The sequence below is a fragment of the Physella acuta genome, unplaced genomic scaffold (assembly GCF_028476545.2).
Source record: "Physella acuta isolate Inbredline_101_S28 unplaced genomic scaffold, ASM2847654v3 ptg001808l, whole genome shotgun sequence".
In the NCBI taxonomy this organism is placed as follows: Eukaryota; Metazoa; Mollusca; class Gastropoda; family Physidae; genus Physella; species Physella acuta.
Window position 1 is genome coordinate 63,521 of NW_026733318.1, and position 23,033 is coordinate 86,553.

At 35.5% G+C, this 23,033-nt stretch overlaps 1 protein-coding gene across 2 annotated transcripts; it reads left to right on the plus strand.

Moving 5' to 3' along the window:
* Window positions 1-1,353: 1,353 nt before the first annotated feature.
* LOC131930594 (RNA polymerase II-associated protein 1) lies at window positions 1,354-22,313 on the plus strand. 2 transcript variants are annotated; one of them, XM_059287159.1, is made up of 32 exons: window positions 1,354-1,401; window positions 3,314-3,517; window positions 3,654-3,803; window positions 3,970-4,010; window positions 4,322-4,411; window positions 4,520-4,676; window positions 5,136-5,288; window positions 8,085-8,216; window positions 8,599-8,720; window positions 9,280-9,381; window positions 9,989-10,090; window positions 10,242-10,409; window positions 10,735-10,893; window positions 11,283-11,420; window positions 11,556-11,625; window positions 11,780-11,883; window positions 12,032-12,087; window positions 12,196-12,297; window positions 13,282-13,461; window positions 13,690-13,822; window positions 14,019-14,090; window positions 14,440-14,552; window positions 14,959-15,190; window positions 16,006-16,152; window positions 16,471-16,595; window positions 16,998-17,201; window positions 17,386-17,511; window positions 18,162-18,319; window positions 19,066-19,198; window positions 19,528-19,693; window positions 20,367-20,594; window positions 22,080-22,313. In XM_059287159.1, exons 2-32 carry the CDS (start codon window positions 3,352-3,354, stop codon window positions 22,200-22,202), a joined length of 4,152 nt encoding a protein of 1,383 aa, XP_059143142.1. In that variant the 5' UTR covers window positions 1,354-1,401; window positions 3,314-3,351; the 3' UTR covers window positions 22,203-22,313. The 2 variants fall into 2 exon arrangements, with proteins under 2 accessions (XP_059143142.1, XP_059143141.1); XM_059287158.1 differs by lacking the exon at window positions 1,354-1,401 and adding an exon at window positions 2,428-2,769.
* The last annotated feature ends 720 nt before the right edge of the window (window positions 22,314-23,033 follow it).

Genomic DNA, 23,033 nt, shown 5'->3' on the forward strand with positions numbered 1-23,033 from the left:
TGATTAGATCTAGTCAAAAACATTTTATACAATCAAATAATAATAGCTAATCCGAGGAACATTTAAAAATTATATAGATCTATTCTCTATGTCATGTTTATATATATATATAGAAGATCTAGATCTATAATTTCACTACTCTGGTAGTTATGCATATTTTAATTTTTTGCTAGGATAGGCTATGAATAAAAAAAGTGTTAAGACATTTCGTCTGTACTTAACTATTTGTTATTATATGAAAAATCATAATAATATTTAAAACCATTAATCATTTTGTAATATTTTCTTATGCAGTACGGATGGTATTGGTATTACCATTGATTATCTTTATTCTTATTTTTGCAAAAATTTTACAGGATAAAATTGATGGATATATAATGTTGACTTCACTGGATTTCATAATTTTCTTTTAAAACAATTTTGTAGACAAAGTTATGTTAGTATTTGATATTGAATTTTAAAATGAGGTGGAGTCCTTAGATATTATTAGACATCTAGATCTATATACTATATATATATATATATATATATATATATATATATATATATATATATTGTATGAAAATTGGTAGCCTACGAAAATGTTAAAAAATGTTACAGAAGTTAGAAGAAGTGAACAGTGTTTCTTCCAGACCTTTTTCTCCGGGGGGGGGGGGGGGGGGGGGGGCACTTGAAATTTTCGGGGGGGGGGCGGTAAAAAAATTTCGGGGGGAGGGGGGGTGGCGAAGCCCCCCCGAAGAGATGCCTGGAAGAAACTCTGGAAGTGCATAAACAATATCTCAATCCCTAACAAAGATATCTAGTTTTTTCTTGATTTTTTAAAATTAGCCAATAATTTATATTCTGCAATAAGATTTATTACAAGTTTATAAGGTTTATAAAGTTTATAAGGTTGGTTTTTTTAATAAAATGATTAAAAAACAAATCATAACCGACTTACTTACTTAGTACTTAACCAAATGTCAGTTTGTTAAGTATTTAACAATAGTAATCTAATAAACTACTAAAATACTGTATTTATAAGTTCAAACAATTAGGATAACTAGAATCAATAAACTATTATTAAAAAGTTTATAAGGTTGGTTTTTTTAATAAAATGATTAAAAAACAAATCATAACCGACTTACTTACTTAGTACTTAACCAAATGTCAGTTTGTTAAGTATTTAACAATAGTAATCTAATAAACTACTAAAATACTGTATTTATAAGTTCAAACAATTAGGATAACTAGAATCAATAAACTATTAATTTTATTTTCAATAGCCTAGGCCTATTATTTTTAAATTTAACAATTAAGCGTATTGCTCTTCGGGTAAATAGTTTTCTAATGACAACTACACTAACCGTTTTTCGTAAATCGAAAGTAGAAAAAAACCGAGGAGCTGTAACAACTTTACAAGTAAAGGTAGTCTAGATTCTAGATCTAGATTCTATAATGCACCATAAAACATGTAGATCTAGATCTACTTTAATACATTACATTGATTGGATATTAGGACAATATTTTTAGTTAACCCTTAATGTGTGGCCTCAACTCAGTCAACTCAATCACAGTGACATGCCGAGCCGATAACTCAGTCACTCAGTCAACTCACACTGACAACTGTCAGTGTCACTCACTTAAATTTTAAATTTAGGTCAATGAAATTAAAAATTATCTCTGGCAGGAAAAGGGAGGGGTGAGAGGGAATATATATATAGATCTATTTATATAATAATTAAACTTCTAACAAAGATTTTTTCTCTATTTTTAGTAAGTATTAATTAATTACTATTAAATTATTAATTAGTATTTTAACTGTTAATTTTAAATTTTAACAATTCTATCTACTTAATAAAATACTAAAAAATAGGCCTAATGAATTCAATTCATCAATCGCACTGCTGGTGATTGTGGAAGAGGTATTGACTTGAGTATTTGCAATTTGGATTTTATTTTAGGCCGCATTTGCGCGGTTAGCACTGAGCTAAATCTTTACCCTACGTTGCGCATGATCTAAAAAAATTAGACTGCCCGTTTTTTTTTTTTCATCTTAGCAATTTAATGTTGACATAGATCTAGTCTAGATCTAGTTTAAGTGTTTTATTTCAACACCTAATAAGAATCTAGATTCTAGATCTAGTACTTGTAAAAAAACAGTTTAATGTCAGTAGTAGGTCAGATGATAGTCCTAGATCTAGCTAAATCAAACTGCTCTTTAGTAAAATGTTTTTACAGCTATCTATCTAGCATGTGTGATAGATGTAGTAGATCTAAGTCTATATTATTATATTAAGCCTATGTGAACTTAAAAAAAAATGACCAGAAGTAGGTCTATTTTTCAGTTTGCTTGACTTGAAGGGGGGGGAGAGGGAAGGTAAGACACTGACGATCTTGTGTACTTGTGTTCATTCTATGACATATGCTATAGGCCTGCTGAACTCACAGTTACCCCACCGACTGTGGTAGGATTTTTCACCCACGAGATAGTAAACGTAAGCAAGCAATCACATGAGTGACGATGTTTGGAAATTTTATTTAAAAAATCACACGTCATGTTTTCAATATGAAAAAAATAAAATGTAAAAAAGACACTAATACTGGACGTGCTAACCCTGGGTTTGAACTCTGAGCTCCAGGTCTATGAACTTCTGCTGCCACACTGTTGACTCAACAGTATTAGAAAAGGAAAAGGTAACTCATTAGTAAGCCTTTTCAATCACAAGATGGCAAATCCCAAAGGAAATAAACACTGCTTCATTTTCTTACTGCAGGTCGAAATATATGGTAATTCCAAACATAATAGCCTATTAATTTATATGTAGTAGATTATCTATTACTGGACCTGAATTTGTATATTAGAGTATTAGTTATATATGTATAGGGTGTTGAATAATTTTCCTGATACCATATATGGAATTTAAAAATACTCGTAACACTCTGCGATGTGCATAGTCACTTCGTTTGCTGGTAACACTCTGCGATATGCGTAATCACTTGGTTAATTTTAATAGCTAGATCAAGATTTAAAATTCTAAATGACATGGAAACAGAATATTGTTAATAGTGATTGGTAGTAATAGTACGAGTGTTACTGATCAGATAAGGCGATGAACTTTATTTTTAACATTTTTTTTAACAATAAAATTATATTTTAAAACTAAAACAAAATGTAAGTTATTCTCTACACTTTCAAAAGAGTACTACAACAACACTTCTGTAACTTCTCTTCATTTCTTTTGTTGAGTATCAAATCATTATTGCTGTTCACCAGATTGGTAAAATAAACAAAATAAGCCTACTAGTACTGTTCTGTTTCTGATTTTACTAGGGATGCATTTTTAAGCAAACAGTTTTCAAGTTTAGAAAATGGATAGACGTCCACACTCTAAAGAAGATGAAGAAGATCTTCTAAAATTACAAAAAGAGTTTCTAGCTTCATCTCAGCCTTCTAGCTCTATCTTAATCAAACGTCCAGATAAGCGCAAAACAGAAAAGGATGAAGAGGATAAAAGAGATGTTGTTACAATGGAAGGTAGGCTAATTGATTGTTGTTCAACAATAAGTCAGTATGTAGCTCCAAATTTTCAACGATTATAAATGCATATATATTTATGTGTATATATATTGCATATATATAAAGGTATATATAAAATACATTATAATTGTAGGAGTAGAGGCATCTGGTAGTAAAGCTGATGTTCCCTTAAAGAAATTAAAGACAAAAGTTGGATTTAGTGACCAAGACACATCAGACAGAAAACAAAATGAGGCTGGAGATAATGCTAGCAGTGATGCAGACATTGAGGAAATGATGGACAGTAATGATCTCATTTTTCATAACATCTTTGTTTTTGTTTTTACATTTAATAATTTTTAAACTGTTCTTTTAACTGTACACTTTTGTCTAACAAAAAATTCCATTTACCAAAAAAAGTTTTTCTTGACTTCGAGATTTTAACTATTTTTACCTTATATTTTGTTCAGGACAAGACAGAGGCTTGGCAGCTGTGTTAACTACAATTATTGTAAGTTAAATTTTATTTAAAAAAAAATCCTTTCTTGAGTTTGATTGATAAAATAATAATAGACAAATTAAGTGCGGACAAAATAGATCGCTGCTGATAATTAGACCACTTGGCCTTAAATCACCCATGTTCTCCCCTGAAAAATGCCAGGTATCCATTAGAGTTGAGTTTACTCAATGTGTTTTTTCCATCTGGATTGCAGTTGCAAAAAATAAATAAATACTGGAAGGTTTTTTAAAATCCAAAATTTGCTAATTGCAATATAGTTTTGTCCTAACAGTTAGGCTAACTCCCTTTTCTATCATGTCCAGGAAAGAGATACAAGAAATGAGATGTGTAACGCCCCTATTTTAGGAAAACAAGCCTTCCCAAGTGTCCTGCCTATGAATCTCAGCCAACAGGTGAGCTGAACATTTTTCTCCTAGGAAAATTTACCCAAGGGCATTAAAGTTGTTTTGAGTACTGTCTTTTAAGAAGATTGAGAATGTTTTTTTCCCCTTACCAAACAGAACCCAAACTCTTCAGGCAGTGTGAGAAAAAAAAGTTTGTTTGCTCAGCAAGTGGAAGCCTTGAGTGCCAGCCATTTTGGTGTACAGCCTCAACCACAAAGACCTGTCAGTAAATTTAGGTCAAGGTCAAGTCAGGTGACAACACCAGGAATCTCAGGTTTGTTAGATCTGGTTATATAACCTTGTACATATTGAAGGCTGGTTAGATAATGTTATATCATGCTGTATAAAGGCTGGTTAGACCTAGATATATCATACTGTATAAAGGCTGGTTAGATCTGGATATATCATACTGTATAAAGGCTGGTTAGATCTGGATATATCATACTGTATAAAGGCTGGTTAGATCTGGATATATCATACTGTATAAAGGCTGGTTAGATCTGGATATATCATACTGTATAAAGGCTGGTTAGATCTGGATATATCATGCTGTATAAAGGTTGGTTAGACCTGGATATTAATAAACATCTTTAAATATTCATCTTTAAATATTGAACTTAAAAACATGCTGGCCTCGTATGTATAACTTGAATACACAAATGTATTTTTCTTACAATTTTCAAGTAAGATTTTGTAAAGATAACTTGAATTCCATTGTGATTCCAAACATCAGTTGCTGGTCCATGTGTCATTGATGGGGCTGGGCTGAGTGCTTCACAGAGCAAGTTAGAGTCACAGAACATCCATGAAGAAAATGTACAGAAGTTGTCCTCCATGTCTGAGGCTGAAATTCTAGATGAGCAGCAGAAGCTGTTGAAGATGATTGGTGAGTTGTAGGTTTATATGTTTGGTGGTGAGCTGTAGGTTTATGTGTTTGGTGGTGAGCTGTAGGTTTATATGTTTGGTGGTGAGTTGTAGGTTTATATGAGTGTTTGGTGGTGAGCTGTAGGTTTATATGTTTGGTGGTGAGCTGTAGGTTTATATGTTTGGTGGTGAGCTATAGGTTTATATGTTTGGTGGTGAGCTGTAGGTTTATATGTTTGGTGGTGAGCTGTAGGTTTATATGTTTGGTGGTGAGCTGTAGGTTTATATGTTTGGTGGTGAGTTGTAGGTTTATATGTTTGGTGGTGAGTTGTAGGTTTATATGTTTGGTGGTGGGCTGTAGGTTTATATGAGTGTTTGGTGGTGTGCTGTAGGTTTATATGTTTGGTGGTGTGCTGTAGGTTTATATGAGTGCTTGGGGGTGAGTTGTAGGTTTATAGGAGTGTTTTGTGGTGAGTTGTAGGTTTACATGAGTGTTTGGTGGTGAGCTGTAGGTTTATATGAGTGTTTGGTGGTGAGCTGTAGGTTTATATGTTTGGTGGTGAGCTGTAGGTTTATATGTTTGGTGGTGAGTTGTAGGTTTATATGTTTGGTGGTGAGCTGTAGGTTTATATGTTTGGTGGTGAGTTGTAGGTTTATATGTTTGGTGGTGAGCTGTAGGTTTATATGTTTGGTGGTGAGCTGTAGGTTTATATGTTTGGTGGTGAGCTGTAGGTTTATATGTTTGGTGGTGAGCTGTAGGTTTATATGTTTGGTGGTGAGTTGTAGGTTTATATGTTTGGTGGTGAGCTGTAGGTTTATATGAGTGTTTGGTGGTGAGCTGTAGGTTTATATGTTTGGTGGTGAGCTGTAGGTTTATATGTTTGGTGGTGAGTTGTAGGTTTATATGTTTGGTGGTGAGTTGTAGGTTTATGTTTGGTGGTGAGTTGTAGGTTTATATGTTTGGTGGTGAGCTGTTGGTTTATATGAGTGTTTTGTGGTGAGTTGTAGGTTTACATGAGTGTTTGGTGGTGAGCTGTAGGTTTATATGAGTGTTTGGTGGTGAGCTGTAGGTTTATATGTTTGGTGGTGAGCTGTAGGTTTATATGTTTGGTGGTGAGTTTTAGGTTTATATGTTTGGTGGTGAGCTGTAGGTTTATATGTTTGGTGGTGAGTTGTAGGTTTATATGTTTGGTGGTGAGCTGTAGGTTTATATGTTTGGTGGTGAGTTGTAGGTTTATATGTTTGGTGGTGAGCTGTAGGTTTATATGTTTGGTGGTGAGCTGTAGGTTTATATGTTTGGTGGTGAACTGTAGATTTATATGAGTGTTTGGTGGTGAGCTGTAGGTTTATATGTTTGGTGGTGAGCTGTAGGTTTATATGAGTGTTTGGTGGTGAGCTGTAGGTTTATATGAGTATTTGGTGGTGAGCTGTAGGTTTATATGAGTGTTTGGTGGTGAGCTGTATGTTTATATGAGTGTTTGATGGTGAGCTGTAGGTTTATATGAGTGTTTGGTGGTGAGCTGTAGGTTTATAGGAGTGTTTGGTGGTGAGTTGTAGGTTTATATGTTTGGTGGTGAGCCGTAGGTTTATATGAGTGTTTGGTGGTGAGTTGTAGGTTTATATGAGTGTTTGGTGGTGAGCTGTAGGTTTATATGTTTGGTGGTGAGCTGTAGGTTTATATGAGTATTTGGTGGTGAGCTGTAGGTTTATATGTTTGGTGGTGAGTTGTAGGTTTATATGTTTGGTGGTGAGCTGTAGGTTTATATGAGTGTTTGGTGGTGAGCTGTAGGTTTATATGAGTGTTTGGCGGTGAGCTATAGGTTTATATGTTTGGTGGTGAGCTGTAGGTTTATATGAGTGTTTTGTGGTGAGCTGTAGGTTTATATGAGTGTTTGGTGGTGAGCTGTAGGTTTATATGAGTGTTTGGTGGTGAGCTGTAGGTTTATATGAGTGTTTGGTGGTGAGCTGTAGGTTTATATGAGTGTTTGGTGGTGAGCTGTAGGTTTATATGAGTGTTTGGTGGTGAGCTGTAGGTTTATATGAGTGTTTGGTGGTGAGCTGTAGGTTTATATGAGTGTTTGGTGGTGAGCTGTAGGTTTATAGGAGTGTTTTGTGGTGAGTTGTAGGTTTATATGTTTGGTGGTGAGCTGTAGGTTTATATGAGTGTTTGGTGGTGAGCTGTAGCTTTATATGAGTGTTTGGTGGTGAGTTGTAGGTTTATATGTTTGGTGGTGAGCTGTAGGTTTATATGAGTGTTTGGTGGTGAGCTGTAGGTTTATATGAGTGTTTGGTGGTGAGCTGTAGGTTTATATGTTTGGTGGTGAGCTGTTGGTTTATATGAGTGTTTTGTGGTGAGTTGTAGGTTTATATGAGTGTTTGGTGGTGAGCTGTAGGTTTATATGTTTGGTGGTGAGCTGTAGGTTTATATGTTTGGTGGTGAGCTATAGGTTTATATGTTTGGTGGTGAGCTGTAGGTTTATATGTTTGGTGGTGAGCTGTAGGTTTATATGTTTGGTGGTGAGCTGTAGATTTATATGAGTGTTTGGTGGTGAGCTGTAGGTTTTTATGAGTGTTTGGTGGTGAGCTGTAGGTTTATATGAGTGTTTGGTGGTGAGCTGTAGGTTTATATGTTTGGTGGTGAGCTGTAGGTTTATATGTTTGGTGGTGAGCTGTAGGTTTATATGAGTGTTTGGTGGTGAGCTGTAGGTTTATATGAGTGTTTTGTGGTGAGTTGTAGGTTTATATGAGTGTTTGGTGGTTTGTTATTATTCATACTTTTAAACCCATAAGTAAGATAATACTTTTTTTAAATGTCCAGATCCCAAACTAGTTGAGTTCCTGAGGGCCAAGAGAAAAGCTAAAGAAGAACAAGGGAGACAAGCAGGGGATGTCCCAGAGCAGGCCAGGACTTTCTCTGTGCAAAAAGAAAAGAGAAAGCAGCTGAAGAAAGGTGCTGGAAACTTGTGTCTGTCATAGTCCGCTGGTGTCAATATTGGTGTGTCCTGGAAACTTGTGTCTGTCTTAGTCCAATGTTGTCATTATTGGTGTGTCTTGGAAACTTGTGTCTGTCATAGTCCAATGTTGTCATTATTTGTGTGTCCTGGCTCTGGCCACTTGTTAGCTTTATGTGTGCCTGGTCTGATCAGGTCAGTTGTATACTAAGTGTGTCTGTCTTGTTGGGTTGTTTCTGGAAAAATCATAGAACATCAGCCGGTTAATACCCAGTTGACAGTACCATATAACTTGGTAACCAACTGACTGTAACCATTTAACTCTGTAACCATTTAACTCTGTAACCATTTAACTCTGTAACCATTTAACTCTGTAACCAGCTGACCCTGAGCTTGACCTGCCTGTCAAACCTGACAAGAACTGGGTCCACATGACAACTGTTGAAAAGGACAAACTGGAGTGGATGAAAGATCTACCACCCCCGTCCTCCTTATCATCTGAGGTTTGGCTCAATACATGTTTCTAGTCTTGGTCAACCTTTTTATATTGGAGCAGATTGAGATAGTTTTTGAACAAATTAAAACAAACCTAAGTATTGCTTAGTTTAGGGAAGTGTAGGTATGTGGACTGTTGTTGATGGTATAATTATTTTTAACGTGTCCCAACTCCAACGTTAGAGACATGTAGCTATTAACTTGAGTCAGTATATTAAAGTCTATGTATTGCTTCTTTATTAAATTCACAACTTCAGTACACAACAGATAACAGTCCAGCTTAAGTTTACATTTTATAGCCTTAATGTTGAACCTCCAGTTCCTATGCCACTGATGTATTTTTGTACATTTCTTACAATGAGAAATTTAAACAAAGGGGTTTCTAGTCTGTCCCTTCTTAAATGTTTACAACCATTGTTTACTTTAATAAAATCTGTAACACAATCTTAACATTGAGTAATGTAACTATGAATGTATTTGTTTTAATGTTATTAATATCTCCAGAACAACTTTATGAAAGATGGTGGTTGTTTCACCTTTGTTTTCACCTGTGTTGTGTGTATCTAGACAGGTAGAGCTGCCAGGTTTGACTTTAAAGGTAACCTCCTGCCAGTGGACGTGGATCTACCTGTCAACATGGGACTCCACCATCATGGGGAGGAACCTGAGGTTGGTTTGGTGCTAACTTAGTGCAGTCTAACTTTCATGTATTTAGATTGTATTTAGTGCAGTCTTAATTTCATGTATTTAGATTGTACTCAGTACAGTCTAACTTTCATGTATTTAGATTGTACTCAGTACAGTCTAACTTTCATGTATTTAGATTGTATTTAGTGCAGTCTAACTTTCATGCATGTAGTTTGTATTTAGTGCAGTCTAACTTTCATGTATTTAAATTGTATTTAGTGCATTCTAACTTTCATGTTTTTAGATTGTATTTAGTGCAGTCTAACTTTCATGTATTTAAATTGTATTTAGTGCAGTCTAAATTTCATGTATTTAAATTATATTTAGTGCAGTCTAATTTTTATGGAATCAAATCATATTTAGTTCAGTCTAATTTTTATGGAATCAAATTATATTTAGTGCAATCTAATTTTTATGGAATCAAATCATATTAAGTGCAGTCTAATTTTTATGGAATCAAATCATATTTAGTGCAGTCTAATTTTTATGGAATCAAATCATATTTAGTGCAGTCTAATGTGATCAAATCAGCCTGTGAGAGTTGATTTGTGTTTCTTACAAGCTTCTATATCTATTTGACTGTGTGTAGAGAGCTGGCTACACACTGGAAGAGCTGTTTCAACTGGCCAGAAGTTCTAACCTACAGCAGAGGTCCCTCGCACTTCACACCCTTGCCAGGGTAGTTTCTAATGTAAAAGTTTTTTATTCTATTTTTTTCAATTTTTAGTTCGTCTTTAATCAGAGAATTTTGGAATGTACTCAGTTCAATTGTATACCATAACATATTTAAAAGTATTTGTTTTAAAATAATTTCATTAATAATGCACCATTAAATCTACTAGGCTAAATCCGGAGTTTATGTGGGGAAAGTTGAAACTCCCATAATTCCTGCAATTTTAGCTGGCGGAGCTGTGATTTTGTTACGCTGGGCTCTTGATGACAGTGTGTCAGGGGCCATCACTGCAGCCATTGATGCTCTACATGCCCTTCTGTTTAACCCCTTGGATGAGGTTAGTTTTCTTCAGTAATTTATTACTTCAAGTTAAAAGCACAGTCCAAGTATAGCCAAACATTTTTAACATCTCTAAAAAGCCATTGATACAAACTTGGACCTGGTACCAGGGCAATGTCCTCCCTGCTTTTACTGTCACTGTTTAACTTGATGCCATCTCTAGGAAGCCATTGACCTAACATGGACCTGGTACCAGGACAATGTCCTCCCTGCTTTAACTGTTTAACTTGATGCCATCTCTAGGAAGCCATTGACCTAACATGGACCTGGTACCAGGGCAATGTCCTCCCTACTTTAACTGTTTAACTTGATGCCATCTCTAGGAAGCCATTGACCTAACATGGACCTGGTACCAGGGTAATGTCCTCCCTGCTTTAACTCCCACTGAAACACTAGAGAAAGAGTCGCAGCCAGAGGATATGGATGAAGAAAACAAAGAGGTTGAGACTGATGCTGATGTCATTAAGAGAGATGTAGTTCAGGTACAAAATATTTTCTTACCCAGACACCCATCTTAGAATTCCATACATTGCCTCAAATAACTGGTAAAGCCAGAGAAACTGCTGTGAATTGTTGAATCATTCCGCCCAAATGTCATTTAAAAAATTTCTTTCCTCAACTTAAGTAAATTAATGTTTAGGATAAATGGGTTGCTAAATTGCAAGTTTTGGAAGTTCTGGAGCCTGTATGTGGTCCCTGATCACACCCAGCTGTAACAAAGACCTTATTCATTAGGGACATGATGCTGACCACACAATCCTTTCACATGCTGAGCTCAAAGATACAGACAAACCTTCATGTCTTAGGGAACTTTTCTTACCTCCTTATGGTACATAAACAGTTTGCAACAAGTTGTTTTTTTTTTGTTCAGGCCCTTGTGACCCGCATGGAGCTCCTCACTCGCTTCCGCTACATACTAGTGAGTGTCAGACCTCAGGCCAGCACTGTCGTTCAGATGCTGGAGATATTGAGGAGAGTCGCTCAACACTCGGCTACATTGGCATACGAGGTCAATACATTTTTACAGCTTTATTTTCTTATGTCGTATTGAGGATTTTATTGATGCACTTCTGCTTTCAAATAATTTAAATAAAAAAACTTCTTGTGATCCTTTTCATGTTGGTAGCTCTAACTTGTCTTACAGATAGAGAAGTGTCCCGGATTATTAGAGAAAATTGTACAAGACTTTCTACCAACTGCTTGGTATATTGAAGGTGGGTTTTATATTTTACCCTGTTACAAATAATTACTCTGTCCAACTAGTTACAATGTATTAGTTCCAGTTAAGTTTTTTTAAAATATTAAAACTTTTCACTGATAACTTACTAAGACAAGTTTTTTTTTCATTTCTGTAATAATGTCCATTAGAAGCTGGTCAGCCTGTCCACAACGTGTATGGTGTTCCACTTCCTGCTGCGCTGCGACTGATGCGGGTGCTGTGTCAGAGTGGAAGGAACATGGCTTGTATCCTGGTAAACAGACAGTCCAACACATTTTTAAAAGTCTAGTGGCTAAGCTCAGCAAAATAAAATTTGTCCCCCATCATTTAGCTTCACACAATTATTAAATTGTTTTAATAATTGTTTGCTTTATTTTTATTCTCTTGAAAAATATTTACAGACTTCAAAGTTTCAACTGGTCATTAAAATCTTGCGGTATCTAGCAGTGCCTGTCAGGTAACAAATTTCATTGACCTAATTGACCTAATTAATTTATAACTGTTTTTGATTAATGCAGTCCTTTTTGAGGTAATCTTTTTATGAACAAATAATTTATTTCACCAGCGATTTACAGCTTCCATCATCAGAGGCTACCCTGCTTCATGCTGAAGCTTTTGCTTTATGGAGAGTTTGTGCTACCTATGGTTTTGCTGTTCAAGCTTATTTGTGAGTAGCTATTAACATAAATTATAGTTTGTTATACTAGTGATGAAGCCATGACATACATCTACTATTATAAAACATTGTCCACTTTGTATTCCAGTGACTTGTACCCTAACATTGTCCACTTTGTATTCCAGTGACTTGTACCCTAACATTGTCCAATTTGTATTCCAGTGACTTGTATCCTAACATTGTCCAATTTGTATTCCAGTGACTTGTATCCTAACATTGTCCACTTTGTATTCCAGTGACTTGTACCCTAACATTGTCCAATTTGTATTCCAGTGACTTGTATCCTAACAATGTCCACTTTGTATTCCAGTGACTTGTACCCTAACATTGTCCACTTTGTATTCCAGTGACTTGTACCCTAATATTGTCCACTTTGTATTCCAGTGACTTGTACCCTAACAATGTCCACTTTGTATTCCAGTGACCTGTACCCTAACATTGTCCACTGTGTATTCCAGTGACTTGTACCCTAACATTGTCCACTTTGTATTCCAGTGACTTGTATCCTAACATTGGCCAATTTGTATTCCAGTGACTTGTACCCTAACATTGTCCACTTTGTATTCCAGTGACTTGTACCCTAACATTGTCCACTGTGTATTCCAGTGACTTGTACCCTAACATTGTCCACTTTGTATTCCAGTGACTTGTATCCTAACATTGTCCACTTTGTATTCCAGTGACTTGTACCCTAACATTGTCCACTTTGTATTCCAGTGACTTGTACCCTAACATTGTCCACTTTGTATTCCAGTGACTTGTATCCTAACATTGTCCAATTTGTATTCCAGTGACCTGTACCCTAACATTGTCCAATTGTATTCCAGTGACTTGTATCCTAACATTGTCCAATTTGTATTCCAGTGACTTGTACCCTAACATTGTCCACTTTGTATTCCAGTGACTTGTACCCTAACATTGTCCACTTTGTATTCCAGTGACTTGTACCCTAACATTGTCCACTTTGTATTCCAGTGACCTGTACCCTAACATTGTCCACGCCGTGGGTAAGCTGGAAAGTACATGCTCCCCTGACCAACCACCCAGCTCAGACGTCAGAAGTGACCACACAAGATTTGATGTTGGGCTGATTAGTGTGCTGGAGAAAATTGTTTCTCTGGCTGGAGATTCAAAACAAGTGCAGGGTTTGAAAAAGTTAGTTCCTTTTAGTGCTGAGTTTCCAAAAGCCTGTCATTATTAAATGATCCTGCAGTTTTTGACTGTTTCATTGTGCAGTTCTAGCATTAGACTCAAATAAAATCCTTCCATGTATTTAAATTTATTTTATTCGTTTCTAAAGTTTAAATGTTTGATTTCATAATAATAATTATGTCATTTATCCATTTTAAATTAGTATCTATGTTTTATGTCCTCTTTTCTCAGCCATAATGAGAGCAGTTTTAAGGAAGTTGTTCAGCCAGACATCAACTGGAGTCATGTGACAGCTTTAAATCATCCAATCAAACGATGTCTTGTTCAGCTGTTGAGAGACATAGGATCCAGCTATCCCATCCATGTAACTTTAGTTTGCCTTTCTAAATCACTAGACAATTTTATTCCATTGTTTTGTAGTCATGTGGTTAATTTTAAAAGGCAGTAATCACATCAGTTAGCTATTTTAAAAGCCAACTTTCTTATTGACATAAGTGAAACTTTAATTACAAATGAAAAGAAATATATATAAAAGATGGTTAATTTATTTTTCCCCCCAGAAACAAAGTTTACATTTACCCACTGTGTGCATCAACTTTATGGCAACTTATTACGAGGTAGAAAGTAAAAAGGTCAAGTATTTTTTTTCATTTTTAACTTAAGCACTCGGCAAAAAAATAAATTCAACTCTTCCAACTTTTATTATATCAAATATTTTAAGGCCTGACATATGGACAGTGTAAAGACATAAATATTGTAGTTTTATGTAGCATGTCGTTTATTTTGTAAATGTGACTGAAAGTTTGATTGTTGGAACAGCCAAGAGGTGTGGCTGTAGTGTGTAGTTTTATGTAGCATGTCATGTGTTTTGTAAATGTGAAAGTTTGATTGTTGGAACAGCCATGTATTGTGGCTGTAGTGTGTAGTTTTGTGTAGCATGTCATGTGTTTTGTAAATGTGAAAGTTTGATTGTTGGAACAGCCAAGTGGTGTGGCAGAGATGACAAATCTGGAACAAATTGAAGAGCTCTGTGAGACATGTCTTGCTCCATTCTGGTCTTCATTTGGTCTAACTGTCATCACAGAAAATCTTTGGTAAGTTTCCGTTTGTTTTTAGAATATTTAGTTGGTTTTTAAATTTTATACTAAGCAGAATGGTTTTATAGATTTAGTAAACTTCAGATAGAAAAAAATTGATTTTGTTATCACTCTTATTTTCCATGTGTTAATGTAAGTATAGTTAGATATTTAAAATTTACTACAACAAATTTTCAACAGTGTTACTTTAAATTCTGATGTAAACATTGCCTATATTTTTTTACAATGAGGTTAATAGATTTCTTTCCTTGTCTTATTCAAAGGCACTTTTATACAATAATTCTTTTGATAGATAAGGGGATTTGCCCAACATTGAACTTGTCTGCCACTTACTTAACTACTTCCAAAAGAATGGCTGCAGTTGGCCACAAGACAGAAGGATTTAACCAATGATTTATTTCAGTTCTCATTCTAACATCTTGGTGCCAAAAGCTAATGAGCCAGTGGAACAAGCCAGTAGCCTGCCAAGCTTGGGCGTGTTTAAATTTGCAGACAGTGAAGGGGGAGACAAGCAGCAAGAAAACTGGAAGATGAACCTGCCCCTCCTGTTACCCCACTCGCCATTTGGATTTATCTCCTCTTTACTCCGGCTGGCACTGGTTTTATGTAAACGTCATAAAGGATTGATAAACAAGGTGGACAATTTTAAGTTCGCTTTATTTATTAAGATTTATGAGTATGTATATTAATGTTTTTCAAATAAAAAGTTAACAGTAAAAGTTATTAATTACCTGAAAGTGTAGATAAAAAAAGCTCTTCTGCTTCTCTGACAACAGCATATGAAATAATTAGTTAGTCATAAAAGCCATATTTTGTTTCACTAACTTTCCTCATTAGAGATTAAGCGAACAAAATTATCATATTCTAAACTTTAAAAAGTTGACCTTCAGAATATAAATGTAGTGCTAAGTACAATTTCACATACTGAATATAATTTCACGTACTGTGTATAATGTCATGTATTGAGTATAATTTCACGTACTGTGTATAATGTCACGTACTGTGTATAATGTCATGTTTTGAGTATAATTTCATGTACTGTGTAAAATGTCATGTATTGAGTATAATTTCATGTACTGTGTATGTCATGTATTGAGTATAATTTCATGTGCTGTGTATAATGTCATGTATTGAGTATAATTTCACGTACTGTGTAAAATGTCATGTATTGAGTATAATTTTACGTACTGTATCTAATGTCATGTATTGAGTATAATTTCATATACTGTGTACAATATCAAGTATTGAGTATAATTTCACATACTGTGTATAATGTATTAAGTATAATTTCACCTACTGTATATAATGTCATGTATTGAGTATAATTTCACGTACTGTATATAATGTCATGTATTGAGTATAATTTCACCTACTGTGTATAATGTCATGTATTGAGTATAATTTCATGTACTGTATTTAATGTATTGAGTATAATTTCTTCCTTGTGCAGCTTCTAGAGCCCATCACCATGAACAAGGATATCCTGCAGTACATGAAGAAAACTACAGTGACCCCAACCACATACCTCAGCAATTCTCACTTCACTCAAGCTGAAAATCTGTGCCAGTATTTTTGGCTGAAATGTTGTTCCATTTTGGTAGGTTTTCTTGTTCTAATTTGGTAGGTTTTCTTGTTCCACTTTGGTATGTTTTGTTGTTCCACTTTGGTAGGTTTTCTTATCCATATATTTTTCTTTAAAGAACTCTAGGCCACTATACCCAAAGCATTTCATTTTGTTAGTCATCTTTAAAACATTGGGTTTTCTCCATTTTATTAGCTTTAGGCATGTTAAGATGTACCAGTAATGTAAAAGTAAGAAAAATGGTCTAACCTGTTTGATTACAATTTAAACCTCTATGAAAGCTACCAACAAAAATTTAAAATATTGTCAACATTTTCCCCTTTTTTTGTTCAGCCGTGTCCTGACATGAGCACAGCCCACAAAGTGGCCTTGAACCTGTTGTCCAGACTGCACTACGGAGATGAGCATCTTGTCCATGACCTCATGTCCACCATCATATTTGCCCCGTCTTTCATTAGGTAACCAATACACTTTTTCATTTGGTAACCACTAGTCTCACATTGCTGTGTACAAAATATACTGTATAGTAATTAGAACAGAGTCTGCCATGACTGTCTTCCCTTTCTTTTTAAAATAAAATTAATATCATTAAGTAAAAGATGTTTTTGGGAATTAAAAAAGATCAATTGAGATAAAATTAATAAACTTCTGGTTAAATGCATTTTTCCAACAGAATTTTTATATCACAAACATGCCTCCCATTATTTGCCTTGACGCACCTCTTTAATAATTGTTACTTATTTAGCTTCATAGAGACATTGTTAAAGCCATCTGTTGCCATATAAATTAGAAAGATGTTTGCCATGCATATATTGAATTTATTTTTCCTAATAATTTAAAAAAAATATTTCTGTTTGAAGTGAAGGAGAAGAGATCCAGCTAGCTTCTCAAGCCATGTCAACTATGAGCCTTACTGAAACTCTACACTTGAAGAGTGCTACTCAAGAGCAGATAAACATCAACCAATGTCAGTTATTGCAAGAAACATATTCTTCCTTGTCAAAAATCAGAGGACACTTCCTGATGGCATTAGGTGGGATGGAAAAGGCAGTTCAAAACTCAAGGTAAGATACTTTAAAAATTGTATTTCATCAACAATAAAATGTAGAACTATTAATTTCTAAAAATATTTGTTTGATAAAACTTTACTATAAATTTAATTCTTTTTTTTTTTTAAATGTTATCAAACGGGAAACTAAATAGTTGAACCCATAACCTGCTAAAACAATTATTGTATGAAATCTTCAGAAACCTGCTGTGTGGAAACCCCTCTGCCATCTTATCACAGATGATCAAAAATGGAAATGAGATTTTAATGCCAAAAGATTGGATCTATATGCCTCTCATCCATGTATACAATAATGCTAGTCAAGGGTAAGTGTGAGGGTGGGGGTTTTGGGGATCTTCCGCCAGTTGTTAGGGTGGGGAAAAACAGCATGCACCACCAAATGTGAGAGTAGGGTGATGAAGATGAAGATGAAGAGAATCCAACACACACGTTCAAGTCAAATATAATGTTCTTTATTAAAAATGAACACAATCAACTTCCTACTTAACTAGCCTATTCTATTCTATACTATCTACTACTACTACTAACTACGCACTCCAATGACCAATCGTAACATACTATCTTTAACTCTCTACATATTTATGTCCATTCTCCTACCCTACCTAACTATCAATTCCTGGCCTAGCTGCAGACTGACACTTCAGTCGTCAGCTGACCGTCCCACGTGACCGATCAACTCCTGTATTTTCATTGATCTCTCTAACCAACTAGCTATAGTCTGTTTCTATTAACTTCTTCTACTTGACCTATCTGACCTAAATTAGCGTCATCACAGTAAGCCATTGTTAAAACTGTTCTGCCAGTTGTTTTTTTCCACACCTTCATTCACACACATTTAGTTTTCTTGCTTTTTCAAGACACTTTTGTTAAATAATATATTTTGATTTCTATAAATTAAACAATGAAAAAAGTTGTACAGCAGTATGTGTGACACCTTAGATCACTTTGTCTCCAGGGGTTCCATATCAGGAGTCAGCATGTCCCCCCAGTGCATTGCTATGGTTACCAGTGTTTTGCAGTGGAGTTATGCAATGGAGATTTGGAGGAGTGTGGAGATAGAGAAAATATCTGTCACAGTTAGAATATCCAGGGTTCTGTGTGCCTTTATAGCTGGTAGGTTGAGTGATTGCTCATAGAATATCCAGGGTCCTGTGTGCCTTTATAGCTGGTAGGTTGAGTGATAGCTCATAGACTAGGGTCCTGTGTGCTTATATAGCTGGTAGGTTGAGTGATAGCTCATAGACTAGGGTTCTGTGTGCTCTTATAGCTGGTAGGTTGAGTGATAGCTCATAGACTAGGGTCCTGTGTGCTTTTATAGCTGGTAGGTTGAGTGATAGCTCATAGACTACGGTTCTGTGTGCTCTTATAGCTGGTAGGTTGAGTGATAGCTCATAGACTAGGGTTCTGTGTGCTCTTATAGCTGGTAGGTTGAGTGATAGCTCATAGACTAGGGTCCTGTGTGCTTTTATAGCTGGTAGGTTGAGTGATAGCTCATAGACTATCCAGGGTCCTGTGTGCTTTTATAGCTGGTAAGTTGAGTGATAGCTCATAGACTAGGGTCCTGTGTGCTCTTATAGCTGGTAGGTTGAGTGATAGCTCATAGACTAGGGTCCTGTGTGCTTTTATAGCTGGTAGGTTGAGTTATTGCTCATATAACAAACTACTAGGCAGCAGTTGTTTGATTTTGGAGTTTTCTCTCTTAGTTGGGTTGCTGTCCCCATTGAGCCTCATCTGCCCAGGGTTCAAACATGAGACTTTTCAGTTTAGCACTCATGAGCTTTACCAACCCATAGAGTTTCTTCTAAGGATTTGTAATCTTGAATCCCCCCCTCCCCCATATGATTGACCTGTACCTGTAGGTGCTGATCTATTTTTGGAAAGACCAGTCCACCAATACCTGGCTGGCCTGCTCAGGGTCCTGAGTTCACACAAACTGCTGGATAAAATGGACTTTGAAGAAAAAATTCCAGGAATCACATCATTTTATGACCTGTAAGTTTCATTTTTTAGAGAAATCAAAACAAAAACCAACTGTTAAGGTTTTGGTAACCCTTTGTCCCTCTGGACATAAGGTGTTTTAAACTAACATACGCTTTCTAATATATGTCTTGATGGTCAGTTAACTGTCTAGCTGACTATGACCTCTCCATATGAGATGGTCAGCAATATGTCAAGCTGGCTTTTTAAAACACAAATACCTCTTATAGTTATGATAATGGTCAGGGTTAGGTACAGGTTAGTATTAGGTTAGTCATTATTTAAAAAATAGCACTGAATATATTCTGTTTGCACTTGAAACTATATTAATTTCATCCCTCCAGTTACCAAGAGTTCTTGGACCACTACGAGGCCGTGTCCTTTGGTGACCCAGTGTTTGGAATGTATGTGTTGCTGCCCCTGCAGCAGAAACATAGTCCTATGCTCAGGAAGGCTGTGTGGGGGGAGAGGAGGAAGATGCTGAGGACCTTGAGAGTCCCCCTAGAGGAGGTTAGCGTTAGAGTTCACTTTTCAAAATAAAAAGTGAAATCTTTATCAGAAAATAAATAAATTACTTTATATTGTCTTGTATTTTGTAAATGGTTTTGTGCTATTCTTTTGTTTTGTTTGAAATGGTTTTGTATTGTGTTTGTTTGAAATTGTGTTCTGTACTCTGTTAGATGCTGACACCCCTACACAACTGGTTCTGTACTGTTTGATGCTGACACCCCTACACAACTGGTACTGTACTGTTTGATGCTGACACCCCTACACAACTGGTACTGTACTGTTTGATGCTGACACCCCTACACAACTGGTACTGTACTGTTAGATGCTGACACCCCTACACAACTGGTACTGTACTGTTTGATGCTGACACCCCTACACAACTGGTACTGTACTGTTAGATGCTGACACCCCTACACAACTGGTACTGTACTGTTTGATGCTGACACCCCTACACAACTGGTACTGTACTGTTTGATGCTGATACCCCTACACAACTACTCTGTTAGATGCTGACACCCCTACACAACTAGTTCTTAGTTCTGTACTCTGTTAGATGCTGACACCCCTACACAGCTGGTTCTGTACTCTGTTAGATGCTGATCCCCCTACACAACTGGTTCTGTACTCTGTTAGATGCTGACACCCCTACTCATCTGGTTCTGTACTCTGTTAGATGCTGACACCCCTACACAACTACCTGGAGCCTGAGGAGACAGATGTTGAGCTGTTGCAGCTGTACACCTCATCATTGGTGACCAAAGCTGTGCAGCCTGTCTGGTCACCTGTGATGTATCTGTTGGCTGTCTACCATCTCAACAGGTTTATCTACATCTCTCAGCAGGATGATAAAGTTGAAGTGAGGAAGCACATCTGGTCACAGATAGTTAAACATAAAGATCAGGTTGGTAGAAAGTACTTTTTGTAAACATTTGGCCCCCTTGTTTTGTTTATGGTATAGATGATGCATAATAATTTGCCAACAGCTGCTTGGATATAAATCAGTTTGGTATCTTTTATCTTTATTTTATCAAAGCCTATTCCACAACCTCCTAAAACAATTTCTTGACAGTTAAGCACAAAAATTTTCAAATTCAACAGAGAAAGAAAGATTTTCTGATTGATTTCTCTCAAATTGTTGAAGTATCCCAAAATATCATCAGTTGGTACTCTCATTGTTGGTACTTCTCAATGTGTACATCAAACAATCCACTACAATGTCATCCAAAAAGTCATTGGTTGGTACTCTGTTGTCTTTGTCCATCCTTACAACCTCCCATGTGTACATCAAACAATCCACTACAATTTACTTAGTAACAAAGATGCTAAGAGCAGTAAATGTGTTATAAAAATTGATGTGAACAGAAAGTTGTCTATCTTGGCTGAAAAATCTTTCTGACTTTCATCAGTAAGGTGGGAATGGGTACAAAGTTGATTGAAACTTATTTAGATTATATCATTTCCCCCACTCTACTATATTAATTTTCTTATTTAAAATGTGTATGGGTCAATATGACCCATGTTAGTATGGCAAGTAAAGTAAACCCAAACTAGCACATGTGCCAAATTTGATATTATTTTTGTGTTGAAATAAAGCATGTTTTGTGTAGTTAATGTATCTAGAAGCTCACAAGAATAAGTAACCAACTATAGTGTGCCATTGTCTGGTCAGTTTGACCCACCTAGTTAGGAAAAGTTTGAATAAATTTTAAAAAAAGTCTTTTATTTGCTAAGTTAAAATTTACATTAAATAAAGAGGAAAATGTTTAATCTATTCTTGTTGTGTTTTTTTTTTTACATCAGACATTTTGTTCTGTTTTTGGATTAAAGAGTGAGCTCATATACATGTTTTAAAAAACTAATGATTATTTTATAGATTTTTTTAAAGGTTGATTGGCTTAAATCAACAATTGATCATTGATTATTCTTAAATCAATGAAGGATATAGCCACAGTTTCAGAAAATCAATATTTATTTTTGTTTGTTCAGACTTAAAAACCAACAAGAGTAATTTCAAACATTTTAGATATTAGATGTATGTATTTTGTTTAAAATTAGAGCAAAAAATTAAAAACAGATTGTTAAAATTTTAAAGTAAAAGAAATATTAAACCCTTTGTAATAATAAGCTTTTAAATACAATAAAAATAAGAAATATAAAAAAACTTGCTTCCTTTAGTGAAAGCATTGGATTAAAATATGTAAGAGGTTACTTGAGAGACCAAAGTGTTTTACAAAACAAACCAAGTTTGTTTAATTTTTTTTTTTTTGGTGGATTTAAAAGCTTGTATTTTACAAAGGTTCTTATATTTCTTTTATTTCTTCCAACCCCCTCCCCCCCCCCCCCTTTTTTTTTTTACCCTTGTTGATTCTTCTAATCTTTGTTCCAGATGAACGATGTCATCTATTTTAAACAAGCCAACGTGACCTGCCCATATGGACTAGAACTGTATGATAGTCTGCCACCCACCAGACAAGCCATGTTTAACCAATTTTTGATTCAGTCAGTCTGACACATTGCTGATTTATACCATTTTAGAAAAGCTCATTTCTTCAAGACTTATTGTTGCAGGAAAATGTAAAGACGAAAAAAGTTTTGTTAAAAAAACATGTTGAGTTCCAAATCACTTATTTTGTTGTTGAATAAAATAAAAATGTTTGCTTGAAAAAAAACTATTGACTTATCTGTGACAGATTGTAAAATAAAAAAAGCAATAAAGTTTAATGAAGTAAGTTTTTGCTTGCACTGATAGGCAGGTTTTTTTTTTATGGTCCTCACCTGTCTAATCCTGACTTGTCAGTAAACTTGTTCATCAGCTAAACCCTGACGTTTAAATACAGCGGATTGAAATGTTTTTGTCAGTAAACTTGTTCATCAGCTAAACCCTGACATTTAAATACAGCAGATTGAAATGTTTTTGTCAGTAAACTTGTTAGAATGTCTACAGGACATGTGTGCTCAAAATTAAAATGTCTACAGGACATATGCTCACAATTAGAATGAACGTCTACCACCCCACATAAAACTAGTTACTACCTCTAATAAATAACCTACTTATTCTATTCGCTCCCATGCCCCCCCACCCTAAAATTCCTCCGTGCTGATTATCTCTCCCCCCCTCCTTTCATTCTGCCTGAAAAGCACATGGTGTCTATTTAGGCCTATAATTGGATTTTTTTTATTGACTTGAGACTTGAAGCTGACTCCCAATTGCTAGAAATGTGACCTTAATGTCGATACTACTCCCTATAACAGTCACTTTTCATGAGTATAATCGGCCCGCTATAAGATTTGAAAACGTGTGTAAAACCAGGCCTATTCCCTGTAAGTCTACCGCATGACT

Excerpts from the sequence above, each read along its gene's own strand:
- LOC131930594 (XM_059287159.1), top strand. The coding sequence starts at position 3,352 with ATGGATAGACGTCCACACTCTAAAGAAGATGAAGAAGATCTTCTAAAA. Across the intron at positions 4,677-5,135 it reads GACAACACCAGGAATCTCAG|TTGCTGGTCCATGTGTCATT; the intron begins GTTTGTTAGATC and ends TCCAAACATCAG. Across the intron at positions 11,626-11,779 it reads AACTGCTTGGTATATTGAAG|AAGCTGGTCAGCCTGTCCAC; the intron begins GTGGGTTTTATA and ends AATGTCCATTAG.